Genomic DNA, 18,874 nt, shown 5'->3' with positions numbered 1-18,874 from the left:
GTCGGCTGCACTATTCATATGACAGTTGCAATCTGTCATAAGAATGTGTTATGGCGAACGATTCCCGTCATAGCCAATTTGAGCAAATTAAAAATAAAAAATTACTTAAAAAAAATTAGTCGTTTGCTCAGATTGTAAGTTTTAAGGGGATTGAAAAAGTTGTTGATTACTGGGGTCTGGAAATGCATATATTAAGTACAAACACTATGACGTGTTTCGCTGCCAACTTGCCACGTGTTGTCGCTTCCGGCTTTCCGGCCAAGCGGTGCGTCGAGAGGTGTAGCCGCACCCTCTGTGAAGGTACGGCTTAGACTCAACTCCCAACACCCTATCAGCCGGGGCCGGAGTTGTATTGTGTACCGTATTGTTGAGAAGTATTGTTGCGAAGTATTGTTGTAGTCAGTTACTCGAGATTTCTTGCTAGATGTTCACTTATAACTAATTAAACTAGGCTAAGGTTCTATTGTGCACTCTGACGACGTTTATTTAATAAATTGGTTGAAAAAATCATTTCAATTGTGAAATGTGGGCTTTTGTCACAATCTTACCTGTTGAGGGGTTTACCAGCTTTACTGACACTGGTGATGAGAAACTGTCGATCACGCACGGTTTTGACCAGGCGTATTGGAGTTTATAATTGACGTTGTCTATTGCTTTGGACTGTGGGTGCATTTTATACATTACCCAATCGCCTACTTTGTAAGGATTGGGTTGACGACCGCTGTTATAATATTGTGTGCGTTTTTCTCTTGCCTTCCGTAGGTTATCAAGTGCATGTTGCCAGCGATTGTCTGTGGTTGGTTGAGGTTCTTCCCCAATTAATTTATTTAAATCCCAGGCTAATTGTAGTGGATGGTTTATTTCTCTCCCCAGATTGCAGATTGAGCTTGCAGGTGTCGAACCGGTGCTTTCATGTTGAGCGGAATTGAATGCTATTTGAAACCAATGAATGTTTTGATCCCATGTTTGGTTGTCGGAATTGTGATATATTCTCATAGCAACTTTGAGATTTTTGTTGACTCTCTCTACGTTGTTTGCGCTTGGGTTGTACGGTGATGTAAATATGTGTTTGATTCCGAAGTTTAAACACATTTCCTTCATTTGTTTTGATTTGAAAGATGGTGCGTTGTCTGATACTAAGTATTGCGGGAAACCGTAGTGTGAGAATATGTGTTTTGTGAGAAGTGTAGTTGTGGTGGCAGCTGTCGCGTTTCTAGCTGGTAAAAGAATTACAAACTTTGAAAATGCGTCCACCACAGATAGTAGGTATGAGTTGCCTGACTTTGTCCTAGGAAGTTTGCCTACGTAGTCAATGTACACTTTTTGGAATGGTTTTGTTGCTAGATCGGATGATAATTCGCCTACCCTGGTGTTCGGAGCTTGTTTGGATCTTTGGCAAGAGAGACATGTTCTGACTTTGTCGGCTATTATTTTGTTTAAATTTGGTGACCAAAAAAATTGATTTATTTTATGTATAGTTTTCTTGATTCCTAGGTGTGCTGATGTAGGTGCTAAATGGTAGTATGTGAAAATCATGTCAATTAGTTTCGTGGGGAGTACTATTCGTGGTGTCTTTTGGCCGGGTGCTAAATGCATTAACACTCCGTCCTTTACTGTATATGCCTGGTTTCTATGTGGGTCCCTAATAATTTTGATCAACGTGGGGTCGTCTCTTTGATGTTCGTCGATGTTTTTGAAAGCTTCTGGAATTTTCATCAAAATGTTTACTGAATGTGTATTAGTGTCATCGTTTAGTGTTACTACTGTTGGTTGTGTGTCGGCGTCCTCGTATAACCTAGATAGACAGTCGGCGACTGGATTATCACTGCCTTTTATGTGCTCAGAATGAAATTGGAAAGAGTTAATGAATGTTATCCATCGCGCAATTTTACCTACTTGTCGTGGATGATTTAGAAGCCAAGTTAATGCTGAACAATCTGTTTGAAGTGTAAACTCCCTGTGTTCGAGGTATTGTTGGAATTTTGTCAATCCGAACACGACTGCTAGGCATTCTAATTCAACTGTGGATTTGTTTACTTCGTGTTTGCTTAGTGGTCTCGACGCGTAGGCTACTGGTAATAAACTACCTTCGTGTTCCTGTGCTAATTGCGCTCCTAGTCCTGTGCCTGAACCATCTGTTTGTAGGATGAATTTTTTATTGAAATCTGGGAGTCTTAAAACTGGTTGCGACGTTAGAGCTTTTTTAATACTTTGCAAGGCGGCTTCCTGTTCAGAGCCCCATTCAAATGGTGTGTCTTTGCGTTTGAGTTTGTTTAATGGTGCCGAAATGTGTGAAAAATTCGGTATGAACCTCGCGTAATACGCTGTCATCCCGATTAGCCTAGAAATCTGTTTGACATTTTTGGGGGTTGGGAAGTTAAGAATTGGTTGAATTTTTTGTGTGTCAAATGTAACTGTGCCGTTGCGAAAAATGTGGCCTAGGAATTCGATGTGATTAGATGCTACAGTCATTTTTTCTGGGTTGATCGTAAGACCTGCGTTTTGTAATCTAGTTATTACTTCCTTTATTTGATTGAGATGGTCTGAAAATGATCCATTTGAATAAATTACCAAGTCGTCGAAAAAATTGAAAATGTATTTGTATTTTATGTCTCCAAATATTTTATCTATTAACCTTGTCAAAACCTGTGATCCTGTGGCTAATCCAAATGGTACAACGTTGAACTCAAATTCCCCAAATGGGACGACGAATGCTGTGTACTTTTTGCTTTGTTCTGTCAACGGTATTTGCATGTATGCGCTGTTCAAATCCAACAATGTATACCACTTCGCTTGACCTAGATACTGAAATGCTGATTCGACGGTTGGCATTGGCGTAGACTCTAAATTAATCAAGTCGTTGAGCTTTTTGTAATTGACTACAAATCGCGTTTTGTTTCCTTTTTTGGGGACTACAAATCCTGGACTACTGTATTCGGAGGATGATGGTCTTATCACGCCCTTTTGTAATAGGTCGTCGATTTGTTTTCGTAATGCTTCGAGCTTTGGCGGTGCGAATTGGTACGGCCTACTCCTTACAACCTGCTGAGATTTTAATTTTATGTCGTAGTGTATCAATTTTGTCTGCCCTAATCGTTTCGATACTGTGTTTGGAAATGACTGTAATAATTTGTGTATCTGTTGTATCTGGTTTGGTGTCAAATTATCGCCCAAGGTGTAAGTTTTGTCTTCCTGTAGATTACTATCGTGTTGGTCTGTGTGTAATATGGCCATGACCGGTCTTGTACCGTATGGAAATGTTACATTGTGGTTCGCCACGTCGATGATTGCTTTTGTTTTTGTGAGGAAATCTAACCCTAATACAATGTTTATTGGTAATTTAGGTGCTATTAGGAAACTGAATGTCCAAGAGAAGTGTCTAATTTTAAAGTGTAGCTTTGCCATGTGCGAGAACATTACCTTGTCGCCTGAGGCTGAAATAGCGAATTGATTGATCGGAGTGATTGATTTTGTAATTAAGTGATTATTTTTGATTCTATCAAAAAAGGATCGTGAGCAAATTGACGTCGTAGACCCTGTATCTATAAGTGCATTTGTTTCAATGTCGCCGAAAAAAATTTGTATTGTACATGTTTTTAATTTAGGAAATTTTGGGGCATTTTTGTTTTTATGGCTATGTGTGTGTGTGTTTTGGTTGATTGTTGTGTGTGAATAGGCGCTATGACGTGTCGGAGGTGCGAGAGCGCCCATTATCGGCCTCCTCTGGAGTTTAACTGTGTATTGTGTGTAGGTGTGTGTTGGTTTGTAGTGTCGGTGGGCGGGCGGTAGTGTCTGGGGTCATTGACCTGCCTCGGTGTGCCGTGATATGCACTGTTATGCACTGGTGTCCTATAGTATGTACTTGGCTGCATGTGTGGTCGATGTGGGAATCTTGGTTGCCCATGTGGCTGTTGCATGTATCGTGGTGTGTATTGCTTATGTTGAGGTGTGAATTGCCTATTTTGAGGTGTGAATTGTCTATTTTGAGGTGTGAATTGCCTGTTTTGAGGTGTAAATTGCCTATTATTTTCTGCTCTGGTTTCCCATCGGCGTGATTGCGAGTTGCTACCCTCCTCTAACTGTCTCACAACTTCTAATTTTGGGATAAGCGCTATTAAATCATCAAGTTTGGTCGGCGGCGGAAACCCTGCAAGACGTGCCCTATTTGTCGCGTTTATACCTGTCAATATTACCTCCAGTAAGTCGTATTCTGTTGGTATTAGGATTTCTGCTGACTCTTTTACCTGGATAATGAAATCTGAAAGTGACTCGAATTGACCCTGTACCCTATAAACTGTTTGATGTACTGTACCCTATAAACTGTAACCAATATGTGATGATGTGGTGTAGTATGAGTGTAAATGAAGATACCTGGGCCCTATAAACTGTTTGAGTCAGGAGCTGTTGTTTTGCCCTTTCTGGCAGAAAGGTACTAATTATAGTAGGAATTGTTTTACCCTTGACCTCCCAGTTCTCCTGTAATGCCATGGTCCAAATATCCCTTAATTGCCCTGCTGTTTTGTGTAACAATGCTATTGTGATTGATTTGTCGTCGGCTAACTTTAATTTCTCAATTTGAATGGCCGTTTTCAAGAAGGCTAACAATTTGCTTGTGTCAGTGCCGTCGCAGTTGGGAGCTTTCGACGCTAGATCGTCGACTAATCTCGGGTTTGTGTGGGTGTGTGTTGATTGTGTTACTGGTTTGTTTTGAGATAAAGCTTGAGCGATTGAATCGCCTATGGCTTGGGCTGTGATTCTAATCATTTCCGCCGTCTGATCCGCTAAGATGGGTGTGTTTTGTTCCGTGGGTTTTGGTGTGTCTGGTACCGTTGGCACTTGCGCTGTCACCGCGTTCTTTAAAATGACCCTATTTTCTTCCAGTGTCTTGGCTGGGGTTAAGCCCCACTTCTCGCACTGTAGAATTGCGCTTTGCGCATCAAAATCTCGTATCCATGATACCCCTGTGGGTTTTGTTTCCCACTCGTAAATCTTGGACATCTTGCCTTGATCTACTATTATTTGAATAGTAAAAAAAATTCAATACCTAACAACTTCTTTAATATCAACTATTTTATCAAACAGGTGGGAAGAGTTTGGGCTGGGCAAATTGTAATTTAATAAGACAAAGAGAGAAATTATTTAAAAAAAAAGGTGTGAATTTTGGCTAATGATTGTATTTTACTGCAATTGGTGTGTCAAATGTTTGACTAAGATCTGATTCCCTATATTGTTCAAATGTATGTCGTCCCTACGATTTGAATGTCTGTACGTGTGTAAATAATATTTATTTGAATTTAAAACATGTGTTAGAAAAATTGGCTGGGTATTTTGATTTGACAATGTGTGTAAAAATGTGTTGAATTGAGTAATTTTATCTATTGTGTGTGGTGTATATTCTGACCTAGGGAAATATGGTAATCCTAACAGTATCAACCTGGTGCCTAGATAACGTTTCCTGATTACCCTGAGCAATGATACATATTGCTGTGTCATCATTGTTATTGATGTATTGCTGAATATGTCATTGGTTCCTATCCATAACAATAATGGTATTTCACTGTTGAAATATGGATTTGTGATTTTGATTTGTTTCTTTAATTGTCCAATTGTTGCGCCTGAAATTCCCATACTGTATTCTAATTTTAATTTACTACCTTCTCGGTTAACAAAATATTCCAGACGTTTAGTCAGTGAATCGCCGAGTATTTGAATTTGTATCATATTACGGTATCAAGGTGGTCGAAAGAGTGTAGCAGGGTAATGGCATGTCGGTATGTCGGAATTCTTTTGTTTGGTTGTAGTGTCGGGCCTGCATGTTCAAGGTCGCTGCGAGTGAATGAAACTTTGTGAACTGTAAAATATAAACCTGTAATGCATTTTATGTCTGACATCTATTGCTGTACTGATTGTTGTGTTATTGTTGTACTAAATTACATGAAATTTTATGTAAGATAATAATATGTTGATGTGAACAATGAATTGACCCTGTGATTTTGGCCTGATTCAGAAGGAATCAACATTGTCAATTAATGGCCTAAATTGACTGAAATGTTATGAAGTGACGATTTACTCAAGCAAATGTTGTACACAGGCTCTTGGCTTTCTTTTGATTATGTAGTACATTTTTTTTTTACATTTATTATTATTATATATTTTTTTTTTACGTTTTAAATGTTTTTCTGTTTTTATATTTATTTTATATATTTATTTGTATTTTTGTTTAAGATGAGCCTGTAACAACTGTGTGTAATGTATATTTAAATCGTGTATGTTTGCTTGGAAATAACAAATCTGGCCTTAAATCGTCGCTTTATCTTTGAACTTCTGTTATCTAACATTCCAGTTCTGTTCTAAGTCTGTCTGGCCTATTAATGACATGGACTCTCAACTTTCACTAGCCCACCTCAAATATCAAAACTTTGCTGAACAACTTAAATTCTAAACACAACTTAAATTAAGGTGATGAGTTACAACTAAAATATGTCAGACTACGCTTTAAAATACTATTTTAATCATTAATTAATTCACTGCAGTACCCTTTCGGCTGTAAAAATTATGAAATAAAAATTTTTGGGGATATTTATGACTTTTTGGGGTTGGGGAGGTGACATACAAATGAATTTAAAATTCCCCCCAATTTTGAATTTTGATTTTTTGGTCGTGGCCTGTAAACTACACTGATGTGCACTTTGACTCCTAATTTTTTGCTTTTCGTAATAAAAATATTCATCAAACACTCATTCGGCCTGTCGTCGAGGTATATTTAGTTTAATTACTGCCTTTCAGACTTGATGTCGAACTCGTGAGTGATTACATAAATGCATTTAAATATATTCATCAACTTGGTTTAGTAAAATATTAATAAAAAACACCAAAGTTCTCCTAATTCTACTTTGAAATTAAAACATCCTCATTAAAATTGATTTTTAAATTTTCCTTGGAAATAAAATAAATTGAATGATATTGATTCACATTTCATGACGTGCCTAGCTATGCATGCTCGTGCGTTCCAGGTCGCCACGTGGTGCCGACCTGCAACCTGTCGATTTCCTGTCTGAACAAAGCACCTGGCTGGTCTGAGACACGTTTTAATCTATTCTATTTCTGTTAAAATTGCACTTTTGGCCGGATCTTGACGCTCTGCTACCACTATGTGGTGATGTGGAGTAGTATGAGTGTAAATGAAGATACCTGGGCCCTATATATCTTCCTCTAACCACTGCCAAATCACGCACATCTCCTGTCCTAACCCAACTCTATTGCAAGGAATTAATCTAACTCGTCAAAGTGCACAATATTACCTTAGCTGCCTATCACAGCCAGCTTTTATGTTCTTAATGTATCTAATTATAATATAATGAACAGAGAAATATATATATATGGACTTATTCTAATTCGTGAAAAAGGTTACTAGACTTAGCAAATGTGAATTCTAATTTACGATATTAATTGCCAGACCACGACCCTTCGAGAACCTAATAAACTACATGATTGAATTACCTTTTGCCCCAACCTACACCCCTTCCCCAACCCCTACTTCTATTAGCTAGACATCTTAGGCTACAGTCTACTTATCCGATCAGATGTACAGCTCCAGGCGCTCGACACTACACTGTACTCGTCTCTTGGTTCGCTGCGCGTGCCTACCCGGGTCGACTGCGCGCGCATCGTGGTCACGTGACTTGCGCTATTGTAGCGGTCCGCTACAGTATTTCCAGTTTTGTTAGTTTCAATGCATAGGGTGACACAAACATCTTACCTACTCAAGAGTTACCTACAGGCTACAGCAAATAAAAAGTAATATGGTAGTATCACCTGTAAGTTAGATTAAAACTTAATTTTAATTTAATTTAATAAGATTAAATGGAGTATGTTTTATCTATGATTAAAATCAACAACAGTAAATTAGAAAAAAAAACATGGATTACTTTGGCTGGTTCTAAGGCATTGTTAGAGCCCAACTTGTCAAGTTGTCAAGAGGTCATGAGTTTGTTCCTATAGATCGAGAGTGTGAATTTAACTCAGTTAGTTGTATGTCATAGTGTGTAACTGATCTGGAGTGTTCGCTTATCTGTGGCAGAAGTTTTTATATGATCAGTTGAAATCTCAAGAGGATGTTGATAGGACGAGTTTGTGCATTGTGAGTCTGAACTGGAATTTTGCTAGTTTTACTAATCCTTGCTGTGTTTATGTACAGGAAAAAAGTTGTCTTGTTAATTGTTGAGTTTTTTAGATGAAAAATACTGAAAACTAATTTTTAATAAAATTTGTCTCAATTAGTCCTTAACACTCGAGAGTTACCCCTCTATCTAAATATAACTGCTGATTTTAAAAGACAAAATTATTTCATCTTGTTTAAGGGCTTGTTTGTTTCAATGTATTATATAACAGTGTGGTTGTATGGCAGGTTGATGTTTTGGATGGAGAGTATAAGGCTAGAAGAGGTGAAGAGAGCAAAACGTGTTGAAGCGAGCGAACGTAGTGTTGGGAGAGGGACTCCACCGAGTGACCGAAATTGTACTGGATCATCTACATCAGCTGGACTACTGGCTATAGTGTATATAATAACAGTGTGCTTGTGTGGCAGGTTGATGTTCTGGACGGAGAGCATGGGGCTAGGAGAGGTGAAGAGTGTGTTGAAGCGAGCAGACATGTCAGGAGCCGCAGTGTCTATAGTGTTGGGTGAGGGACTCCACCGAGTGACCGATATTGTACTGGACCCTCTACATCAGCTGGTCTACTGGCTCGATGCAGACAAGCGCGAGGTTGAGCGCATCTCCTACAACGGCACCAACAGACAAAGCCTCTTTGCCTCCCCGGTAACTAGTCACTTATCTTGTCAAATTAGACCATTTTTCATGTTCCACACATTGCTTTTCTTGATGGAATTAATGCATTATTTTGTTAATCATAAACTTAATGTATTAAAACTTAAGTTTATGATATTACTAACCAATTGTGAAATTGAAGACGGAGGAGTAATTTAAAGATGAGCATCAACATGGTAACATCGCAACATCGCAACATCGCAATGGAAGCATTGATGTTTTCAGGGGGGAAACATAAATTTTATTGATGGTTTTTTATGTGTGTTTTTATCCGCTTCCGCTATTTGACCTTGACTGACAGTTTCAAATTTTCAAGAATTGAGCTATCGTTCTTAACTAAACTAATGTATCGATTACTTAAAAATTAAAACTAATGAAAATTCAGTAAAAAAAAACATAGATGTAACAAAAATATTCCTCACCTACCATAAATGTAAAAACATAAATGTTTCAAAAACATCGGATGTCAATGATTATCCTTAGAGTAATGACATTACATTGTAGTTGTGGGAGTGATCTAATATAACAAGGAAGTGTTTGGCAATATTGTGCAAGCAGACTGGATGCTGACCAATAGAAGCTGTTGCTTTTTTAGTCAAACACTACCTTGTCGGTATATTTTATTCTATGGATCAGTTTGTGAGAGTTAATAGTTATGGGTCCTGGCCTTTGGTCCAGACCTTTTTCTTCACAAAATGATTTGTAAGGCCTATATTATTTTTATTAAGAAAATGGTTTTGTGTTTTGTGTGCTACATTACCCAGAATATTTGGTAAACTACTACTTTAAACAAATAATGTATTGAAATTGTAAGCGTACAGATTAAATAAATTAAACCATAAAAACGACGTGAAATGAATATTGTCGCTAATGTTGTCATTGTGTTGCTAGGATACGCCAATGAAACTGGCTTTGTTTGAACACTACGTGATGTGGCTAGTGGAGGCTCGGTCCACAGTACGTCGCCAACACCTCGATACGTACGGCAACGTGTGGCAGTGCGCGGTGAGTGGCCCGACTGCATGGCGCTGTGATGTCATCCGCGTGGACGCCACGGCTCCTGCCATGTTCACCGTCATGCAGGAGGCCAACCAAGAGCTGGGTATGTCATGTTTGCTGGTGCATTGGATGACTAAATTTACTTTTCTAGTCTTAGATTATGATGGATTTTTTCACTGATGGTCTTTTTATAATGTTGTAAATTGCTTCATCATTAAACGTTTCAAACAATGTTTGAGTATCCCATTAATTTGTACAATTCAGTATTTGAAAAACAGCTTGATGAAGACAAATTAAAACTATGGTAGTTATTTTCTACTAGTAAACTTTGGCTTTGACGTTTGATAGAAGTAGACATTCCATTTTAATGTAAAAAAATAAAAGCCATTTTTGAATTTAAATTAATGTAATTGAATTAAGAGACTGACAGAGTAAGAGTACCTTTTGTGCCAATAACTGATTTCTGTCAAATCTTCAATAAGCTCAATATAATAAGTGGTGTATATGTAACATCCCTTTTTCACCTGTCCTACTAAACCGATTTACAAAATTGAAGTGTAATTCCAAGCTTATGAGTGGGGAGCGTGTTGGTCTAGTGATAGAGCGTGGGACTTCGGCCCCCGAGCTCCTGGGTTCAAATCCTGCCAACCACCAATGGATTTTATCTAAGTGATAATACCGTGATCCCCTCTAGACCTAGCCTGGAAAACAATTTATCTTTAGAACCTAGAGGGAAAAAACTTATGATCTAGCGCTAGGATCAATAGTAATAAAAAAAGTAATTTCCTTAAGAGCTTCACCCCCGCCCCATTTGATTTATCCATTAAAGAACACTTTCAATGATTCAGTGATGCTGATCAACTTTCTTTATAACAGTTTCAAATTGTAATTAGCTGATCCTTCAGTTGAATGTTTAGCCAAAGTCAGATTGTAAAAAGAGATGAAAAAGTTAATTGATAAAAATGTATTTTAGATGGGATACCCTTGATTGATTACAGTACAGTAGTTAAATATGTTTTCCTTAACAACTAACACGAGTGTCCTGTTCACAGTCCAGAGTGAGTGCAGTTCTTGTTCACATCTGTGTGTGACGGGTCCCACCTGTCTATGTGCTAATGGCACACGTGTCAAGCCTGGCCAGGAATGCCCCTCGATGTCCGTCGGGTCACCCGTCTTCATCACCAAGGTTCCTGCTGACTCTTCTTCTCCGAGTTTGCTTTGGACACTGTTCAAGATCACGTTGCTAACCTGCATAATCATTCCCATCGCACTTGCGCTGTTTGTGCTGCGTTACGACATCATGGCTTTGCTTCATTCCTGCATCAGTGCTACTATCAACGCTACCAGCAAGCCAGTCTTCTCAAAGTAAGAGATAATATCCTGATGAATGTTTGTTTTCTTCACAATAATAAGACCTTATCAGCTATTTTTGGAATTTTTGAACTACAAACCATATTTACAATATCTGTATTGAAACCTGTTATTTACGATTTATTGACTGCCTAAGAGTTGATTAGAATCAAAGACAATGATTTTTCAGGACAAACAGTAACTATTTTGAGCTACTTTTTTCCAACTCTACAATTTAACTCGGTTGCAAAACACCGATTTAACATTTAAATTTTATTTGCCCACTGAAAATATTATAGAGTAACCTCCATCAAAATGTCGCCCATCTAAGAGTTTGACATGAAAAAATAACATTGCTCTCTAAAAAAATACCTATACTAGCGTAGCAGGTAGTTGGTACTGCAGCAATTGAATCATAAACATATTAATTCACGTTTGTAAAAGTAAAACACAGAGATAGCAAAACACACACTATTCACAATAAATAACCTGTATTTTGTATTTCCAAGCATCCACTTCAACAACCCAGCGTACAACGTCAGTGCCAGCCATTTGGAGACAGTGTTTCATCACTCGAGGCTGACTCCTGGGGAACATCAGTACGAGAACCCCATCACCTCGGACAATGTAAGCAATCAAACTTGTCGTTCACAATCAGTGGCGGTTCCTAGGGGGGGGGGGGTCTACAGGGGCTAACCCTCCTCTCCCATGGGGCTCTAGAAAAATGAATTCAAACATACATTCTGTCCTAAAAACGTAACAGAGGTTTTTGGGTACAGTTCTAAACGCTAAAAATGGTTTAAGAAAATCACCAAACGGCTTTAAAAATACCAAATTTTCCAGGCGGTATGAAACAGGTGTCCCTGGTAGCAGCCCTCTTTGAACCGCCACTGATCACAATGTATCTCCTATAAAAGGCAGCTTAAATGCCAAGCAAAAATGAAATGTCTAAACATAAGATGAATCTACATTACTGCATGTGATGAAACTCTGTTGGAAAGCTTAATTTAAGATAAACTCACAGATTAACAAACACTTCTAACATTATTTTATTTTCATGAACTGAACTAGAATTGTGTATATAAAAACTAACAAACAAAACAGTGGCAGATGACTAATTTAAATCATTTAAATAATCAGCTGACAAAAGCAAGTAAAGACTATTTGAAATAAATTCATTTTACCAACATCCTCCCTTTCTTAACTTTTTTTATGTCTTTAAAAAGCGTCTGTTGCGAACATATAAGTTTCCACCAACTTGTACCACATATCTTCGATCTCTTTCTTTTTTTATAACTTTACCTTCTACCCAGGGATCCCTTCTCTCTTGAGGTTTCCTTTGAACCCAAACAACTTGTCCTGGTATCAGTGGGGCGAGGTCTTTAGCTCCTTTGTCAAAATATGTTTTGTATGCATCTTTCTTTTTATCCCACTTTTCAATTACTTTCACAGGAACATTAGGACGCAGCAGATCTTCACAAGTGGGTACAAAGCTTTTAGTTCTTCTAGACATTAACAACTGAGCTGGACTCTTACCAATTTCTTTGAGTGGTGTATTTCTCAACTCAAGAAGAGCCTGCTGAAAGTCGCCTTTGTCTTCTCTCACTTTTTTTAAAATACTCTTAAATATCTTTACAGCAGATTCAACTTTTCCATTTGCCTGGTGGTGATATGGAGAGGAAGTAATTATCTTAAATTTCCACTCTTCTGAAAAATCTTTAAATGCTTGACTTAATATAGGGGTGCCACTATCACCAACTACAATGTCTGGAATGCCGTATCTTGCAAATAACTCTTTACAGAAAACAATCAATGATTCAGAGGTACATTTTTGTGTTTTCCTAATCTCAAAAAATGACGAATAGTAATCAGTCACAATAATGAAGTGAGTTGAGCCTTCTTGAGCAAAATCAACCCCGATTCGCTGCCATGGTCGTGATGGTGTTTCTTGAAGTAAGAGGGTTTCTTTCCGTTGAGTCGGTGCATATTTCTTGCATACTAAACATTTTTCAACTTCTTTTCTTATATCTCCTGCCATTCCCGGCCAAAAAAATACATCTTTTGCTCTCCTTATACATGATTCAACCCCTTGATGTGAAAAATGAATTCTATGGACTAGTTCAATTGTCATGCTACTTGGGATAACAATCCGCTCTCCTTTGAGGACAAGTCCGTCTTCAACTCCAAGCTCTTCCTTAAAAGGCCAGTAATTCCATAGCTCCTTGGGAACTTGAGTCTTTCTATTAGGCCAACCATTTATAATCACCGGTATAAGCTTCTGAAGCACGGGGTCTTTGTATGTGTGTTCTTTCAGTTGGTTTAAACGCTCATCCGTAACATTTATGTACTCTAAGGACTTACACTGTTCAAACTCCTTTGTCGAGCTGTTCATTGAGGTTTCAAAAATCATTACTGAATTGTCCTGCATACTGCATTCATACTTAGTTTCTGGGGCGCGTGACAAAAAATCTGCTAAAAGCATTGTTTTACCTGGTCGATAAACAACAGTAAATGTAAACTTCTGCAATCGCAGCAACATTCTTTGCAACCGCTTAGGTGCGTTGACCAAAGGTTTTTTGAAAATAGTCTCAAGAGGTTTGTGATCGGTTTCTACCGTAATATCACACTTACCGAACAAATACTGTTCAAACCTTTCAAAGGCAAATAGAACTGCCAGGCATTCTTTCTCGATCTGAGCATAGTGGCATTCTGTTGGATTTAAAGTCCTTGATATATATGAAACTGGCTTACCATTTTGCAATAGCGAAGCACCCAAACCAAACTGACTTGCATCACATTGCAACGTCACAGGAGAGTCCTTATTGTAATACTGTAGGGTTGGAGAGTTGGTCACCATGTTAACTAATTTCTTGAAAGCCAATGAATGTAATTCCTGCCACGTCCACTTAACATCTTCTTTAATTAGAGTTCTTATTGGAACTGCTACTTCTGACAGTCCTGGCAGAAATTTACTTAAATAATTGATAAATCCCAAGAACCTTTGAGCTTCCTCCTTGTTCTGAGGCTCTTTCATATTTGAGACTGCTGATATCTTGTCAGGATCTGCTTTCAAGCCATCACTGCTCAAAACATGTCCCATGTACTTAACTTCCTTCAGTCCGATTTTACATTTATTCATGTTGAACTTTATATTTCTTTGTCTAGCTCGCTCAAGCAATGCATGCAGATTCTTGTTATGGTCCTCTAAAGCTTGTTCATCTGTGTCTCCACTGCCGTAAACTACGACATCATCTGCAATCGTAAAAATTCCTTTTAGTCCTTCCAGCTCTTCGTGTACTCGCCGTTGAAATTCTTCTGGAGCTGACTTTACTCCGAAAGGCATCCTTAGCCAGCGGTACCTCCCAAATGGAGTCCAAAATGTCGTTAATTTGCTTGCCTCTTCGGTTAACTTTATATGCCAAAACCCATCTTTTAGGTCTAGAGTACTAAATATCCTGGCTTTTATAAGTTTTGGAGCAACTTCTTCTATAGTGGGGACCTGATAATGTGACCGCTGGATAGCTTTGTTTAGTTGATGTGGGTCAATACAAATGCGTAACTTGTTCGGTTTCTTAACGACAACCATAGCACTGACCCATGAGGAAGGTTCCGTTACCTTACGTATTACACCTAATTCTTGAAGACGTTGTATTTCACTTTTTATCTCATCTTGTAAAACCAGAGGATATCTTCGAGGTGGAACCACTACAGGAACAACAGATTCGTCAAGTCTAAATTTATGTTTACCCTCAAAGCATCCTAGACCTTGACCAATGTCTTGAAAAGAAGATAGAATGGAGCTTGGATTTGGAGAATTCTTTAACTCAAAAACATCCTCATCTACTGCAATAAGCCCTAACCGTAAACAGTCTTGAGCTCCAATCAATGGAATATGCTTCGTATTGATAACTTCAAACGACATTCTTTGCTTAATATTCTTCCATATAACATGCAATGTTATTTTCCCAAGAGAAGCCTTTGAAGCACCACCATAGAAAGTAAGCGTTGTATTACTTTTTTGGAGGACTGGACGATCAACTCCAACCAGCTCCTTCAAAATATCGTAACTCATTACATTGCATGTCGCCCCGCTATCAAGTTGACATTTTAGCAATCGATTACCTTTCCTAAATGGGACTTTCAAATGGACGAATAGACGTTTTTTTGGAATGTCATCTTCCATTTCATATATGTCATTTTTGTCTACATAATCTCCAGGAATGGTATCTTCACAAGCAGAGCTTACTACTTTAATCTTTTCTTTTGCTTTAAGGCACATTTTAGCAAAATGATTGTTTTTTCGACATAAACTACACGCTTTTCCAAACGCAGGACAGTAACTTGCTCCTCTTTGGTGTTTCCCCCCACAGAATTTACACGAAAGAAGTTTTTGATCACTGTTTATTCTAAACGACTCATTAACTATATTTTCCGTAGAAGGTTCAGTCTCGTTAGTTCTACGTTCATTGATTTTTTTAGCAAGATTACTAGCCTGCTCATCAGAAAGACATATGCTTGTCGCATTATCAAGAGTCAGATCTTTTTTTGATAAGAGCCGTTTTCTTAAGTCATTATTTGATAAACCTACTACTAACCTATCACATAAGAGCTGCTCTTCAATTTCAAGCCTAGATAAATTTGACAGTGACTCAAATTCACATTTTCCTATCATTTCATGTAACCTGTTAATATACTCTTTACAAGACTCATTTGGTGATTGTGTAGCACTATTAAACATAAAGCGCTCAAAAGTAACATTCTTAGCATTATTAAAATAATCATCTAGTCTATCAATAATCTCATCAACACTGGCCTTGTCATTGCATATTTTATTTATTAGCTGTAATGTTTTACCTCCAATGAGAGACTGGAATAAAGCTACCTGAACTTTTTTGCTTGTTATCTTGCTGCATTTTGAGCCACCACACGCTTCAGCCAAAGTTAGATAGTTGTTCCATTGGACCTTGAATAACATCCATTTCTCTGCTGCATTTGTTTTGTCCGAAATGTCAAGTGGATCTGGTAGAGGTATTCCATTCATTATTGTAATTCTTCTAATAACCTGACACCATGTTGGAAAGCTTAATTTAAGATAAACTCACAGATTAACAAACACTTCTAACATTATTTTATTTTCATGAACTGAACTAGAATTGTGTATATAAAAACTAACAAACAAAACAGTGGCAGATGACTAATTTAAATCATTTAAATAATCAGCTGACAAAAGCAAGTAAAGACTATTTGAAATAAATTCATTTTACCAACAAACTCAAAACACATTAAGTTTACACTTTCAATCAGTCTGGCCAAATTATCGCTGCAAGATCAAATCAGTAGAAGTTTGGACACGATGAAACATAACTAACACCATTGTAAACATGATAAAAAATTAAATATTGAAATTTTTTATAATTCATACAGAATGTTATACAGTAGTTCAATTTTAAACATTATGAAAATGATATGTATTTTGAATGTTGGGCAAGTAGTTGGTAATAGTAAATGGTAAATGGTGTGAATAGAACCGTCTAAGATCAGCTGGTTTGTTTGTCGTTGCAGATTTCAGACGGAACACAGAGTACAATCACAAATGAAATCAACGAAACCAAGAAACCAAAGGTCATAGAGTTCCATGTCACTGACTTTGTCGATGGCGATTCTGCGAGCCTTGAATATTCAGAAGCCATCGGAGAATCTCACAAAACTCCACTCATAAGATAAAATTCAGCTACAACTGTTATACATTGTTGTTTGTTATATTTATAGAGATATTTATTTATTTTTAAGTTTTACATTTTAGCGTGAAACTATTTTAAGATATTGTAAAATTTGCAAGTAGTACCTATATATTTTGTGTCAGATGTTTAGTGTAGTGTATGACTAGTGAGATTGTGGACATACTAGACGAATCGTGATGCACTATCTGACCGCGTTTATCTGATCTCTGTGATATAAGAATGCATTCTCTTTTTAAGCTTAGAAGATTAAGAAAATAATACTCTTGGAAGTAAACTGAGCTTGAACCAATTAACTTAAATTTATGACATAATTTTTTAACATGTCAAAAAGACAATGCCTATCTTGAAAAGACTAAAACTAATTTTGCAGCCCTTTCCTATACTGACAGTCAGATATTATCCTTTCATAGTTATTTTTTAGGAAACAATCTAATAATATCTTTTCTCTATTATTTCTTTTTGGACATTATGATGGTAACAAACACCTAATGGAATGTTTGTTCAATAATTCCAGCGCTCATCATATACATAACAGATTATCAGTTATTTTAAAATATTTTAAATTGAGTGTAATGCATTTTATACGGGTCTCTTGCTTGATTCTTCACAACTAAAAGACTGTAAAAATTGATATAACAACTAATAAGTGATTTGTAAAATGACAAATACAATGTGAAGACTGAATATTATTATAATTTATAGATATGTATATTTTAAGGTATATTTAAGTGTATATTTAAGAATATTTTGTAAATGTCAATACAATTGATTCATATTTAATATAAACTTCCATCTTTTCATTTACATTCACCTTTTCCTTTCAAAGGTAGTTGAACTGCCCCTCCGGGCAGGATACATCAGATGTGGATGATCAGGAAAAAAGTGTGAATTGATTGTAAGCTTAGTTATTGTTATTGAGGACAATCGTCATTATACAATGAAGAGAATAGTTGTTTTCTGTTACAAAAACACATCCATTTTTCAAGCTGCTTCCTGAATGTTTTTAAAGAGTTTAAAAAACAAATAATTTAGTATATCAAAGTGTTTTTGTGCCGTACAGTTATTGGTAACAGAGAAAATTAAAAAAATTGTAAATGTAAAATTCCCGTGTTATTCTTATGGGGAATATTGTAAAATGTTGTAGTTTGCTTGTTTATGGATATATTTTAATCAAACTTGGCAAATTTATTTATTTTATACAAAGCTATTAATATTTTATTAAAAACCACACTTAATTGGTTTCATTGTAGCAGCAAACCAAGGTACTCGTTAAACCTAATGTTATTTAAATAGATTTAATTGAAAATCAATTCAGACAAATGGAAATTGAATGGAATGGAATGCTTAGTCGGCATTCGGCAGGTTTGCTGTGGCGGGGGTATTGTTCTTAAAACCAACACACAACTTTCATAAACAAGCACTATTTTGTTTAATTGTGGTTTTCCTGGGTCATTAACATACCCAACAAAGAATCATATCAGCGACAAGGAAAAGGAAGTGTCATAAATTGCACTGCTATCAACATCATTCAGATAAGCAGTGTTTTACAAGCAAGCATAAGGAGCTTATCAAGCATATAGTTAACAACTAGTACAAACTGGACAATGTGTAAAAAATATTTGACGCTCTGCAAATAGCCCACCTATGTTCAGGGATACTACCAATGATGGATAAATGTGCGATTGTGAGTGAGGATGATGAAGAGTTTTCGGGTATTGAAGATGAGTGTGAAGATGACTCAATATCTGAAGATTTCTCAATGGCCTGGTATGAGGTTGTCTTTGTCCTAGCAATACCAGCCATTCTAATACCTGGAGTTGGTGCCTGCCTTGTCTACCTCAGTCAATTTTGGTGCAGCTGTGAGTCAAGTTTATGAGTTCTTTATAATGATGGAAGATGAGTTTGGAGAACAGATATCTGAGGATTTCTCGATGGCTTGACATCAGACTTCCTGTG

The 18,874-nt window shown here is 37.1% G+C and overlaps 1 protein-coding gene across 2 annotated transcripts in view; it reads left to right on the top strand.

The window, feature by feature from the left end:
• LOC128981897 (putative vitellogenin receptor) overlaps window positions 1-17,686 on the top strand; it is a 57,959-nt gene extending 40,273 nt beyond the window's left edge. For both annotated transcript variants that reach the window (XM_054400885.1, XM_054400884.1), the window contains exons 27-31: window positions 8,588-8,819; window positions 9,720-9,930; window positions 10,880-11,192; window positions 11,687-11,804; window positions 16,740-17,686. In XM_054400885.1, the coding sequence (XP_054256860.1) occupies window positions 8,588-8,819; window positions 9,720-9,930; window positions 10,880-11,192; window positions 11,687-11,804; window positions 16,740-16,901 (1,036 nt within the window). In that variant the 3' untranslated portion in view covers window positions 16,902-17,686. The remainder of the gene's footprint in view (window positions 1-8,587; window positions 8,820-9,719; window positions 9,931-10,879; window positions 11,193-11,686; window positions 11,805-16,739) is intronic.
• The last annotated feature ends 1,188 nt before the right edge of the window (window positions 17,687-18,874 follow it).

The sequence above is a fragment of the Macrosteles quadrilineatus genome, unplaced genomic scaffold, assembly GCF_028750875.1.
Source record: "Macrosteles quadrilineatus isolate MER2022 unplaced genomic scaffold, UCM_ALF_1.0 Scaffold_55__1_contigs__length_795759, whole genome shotgun sequence".
Classification (NCBI taxonomy): domain Eukaryota; kingdom Metazoa; phylum Arthropoda; class Insecta; order Hemiptera; family Cicadellidae; genus Macrosteles; species Macrosteles quadrilineatus.
The sequence above is the reverse complement of the archived record's forward strand: the minus strand, read 5'-3'. Positions and strand labels throughout refer to the sequence as shown.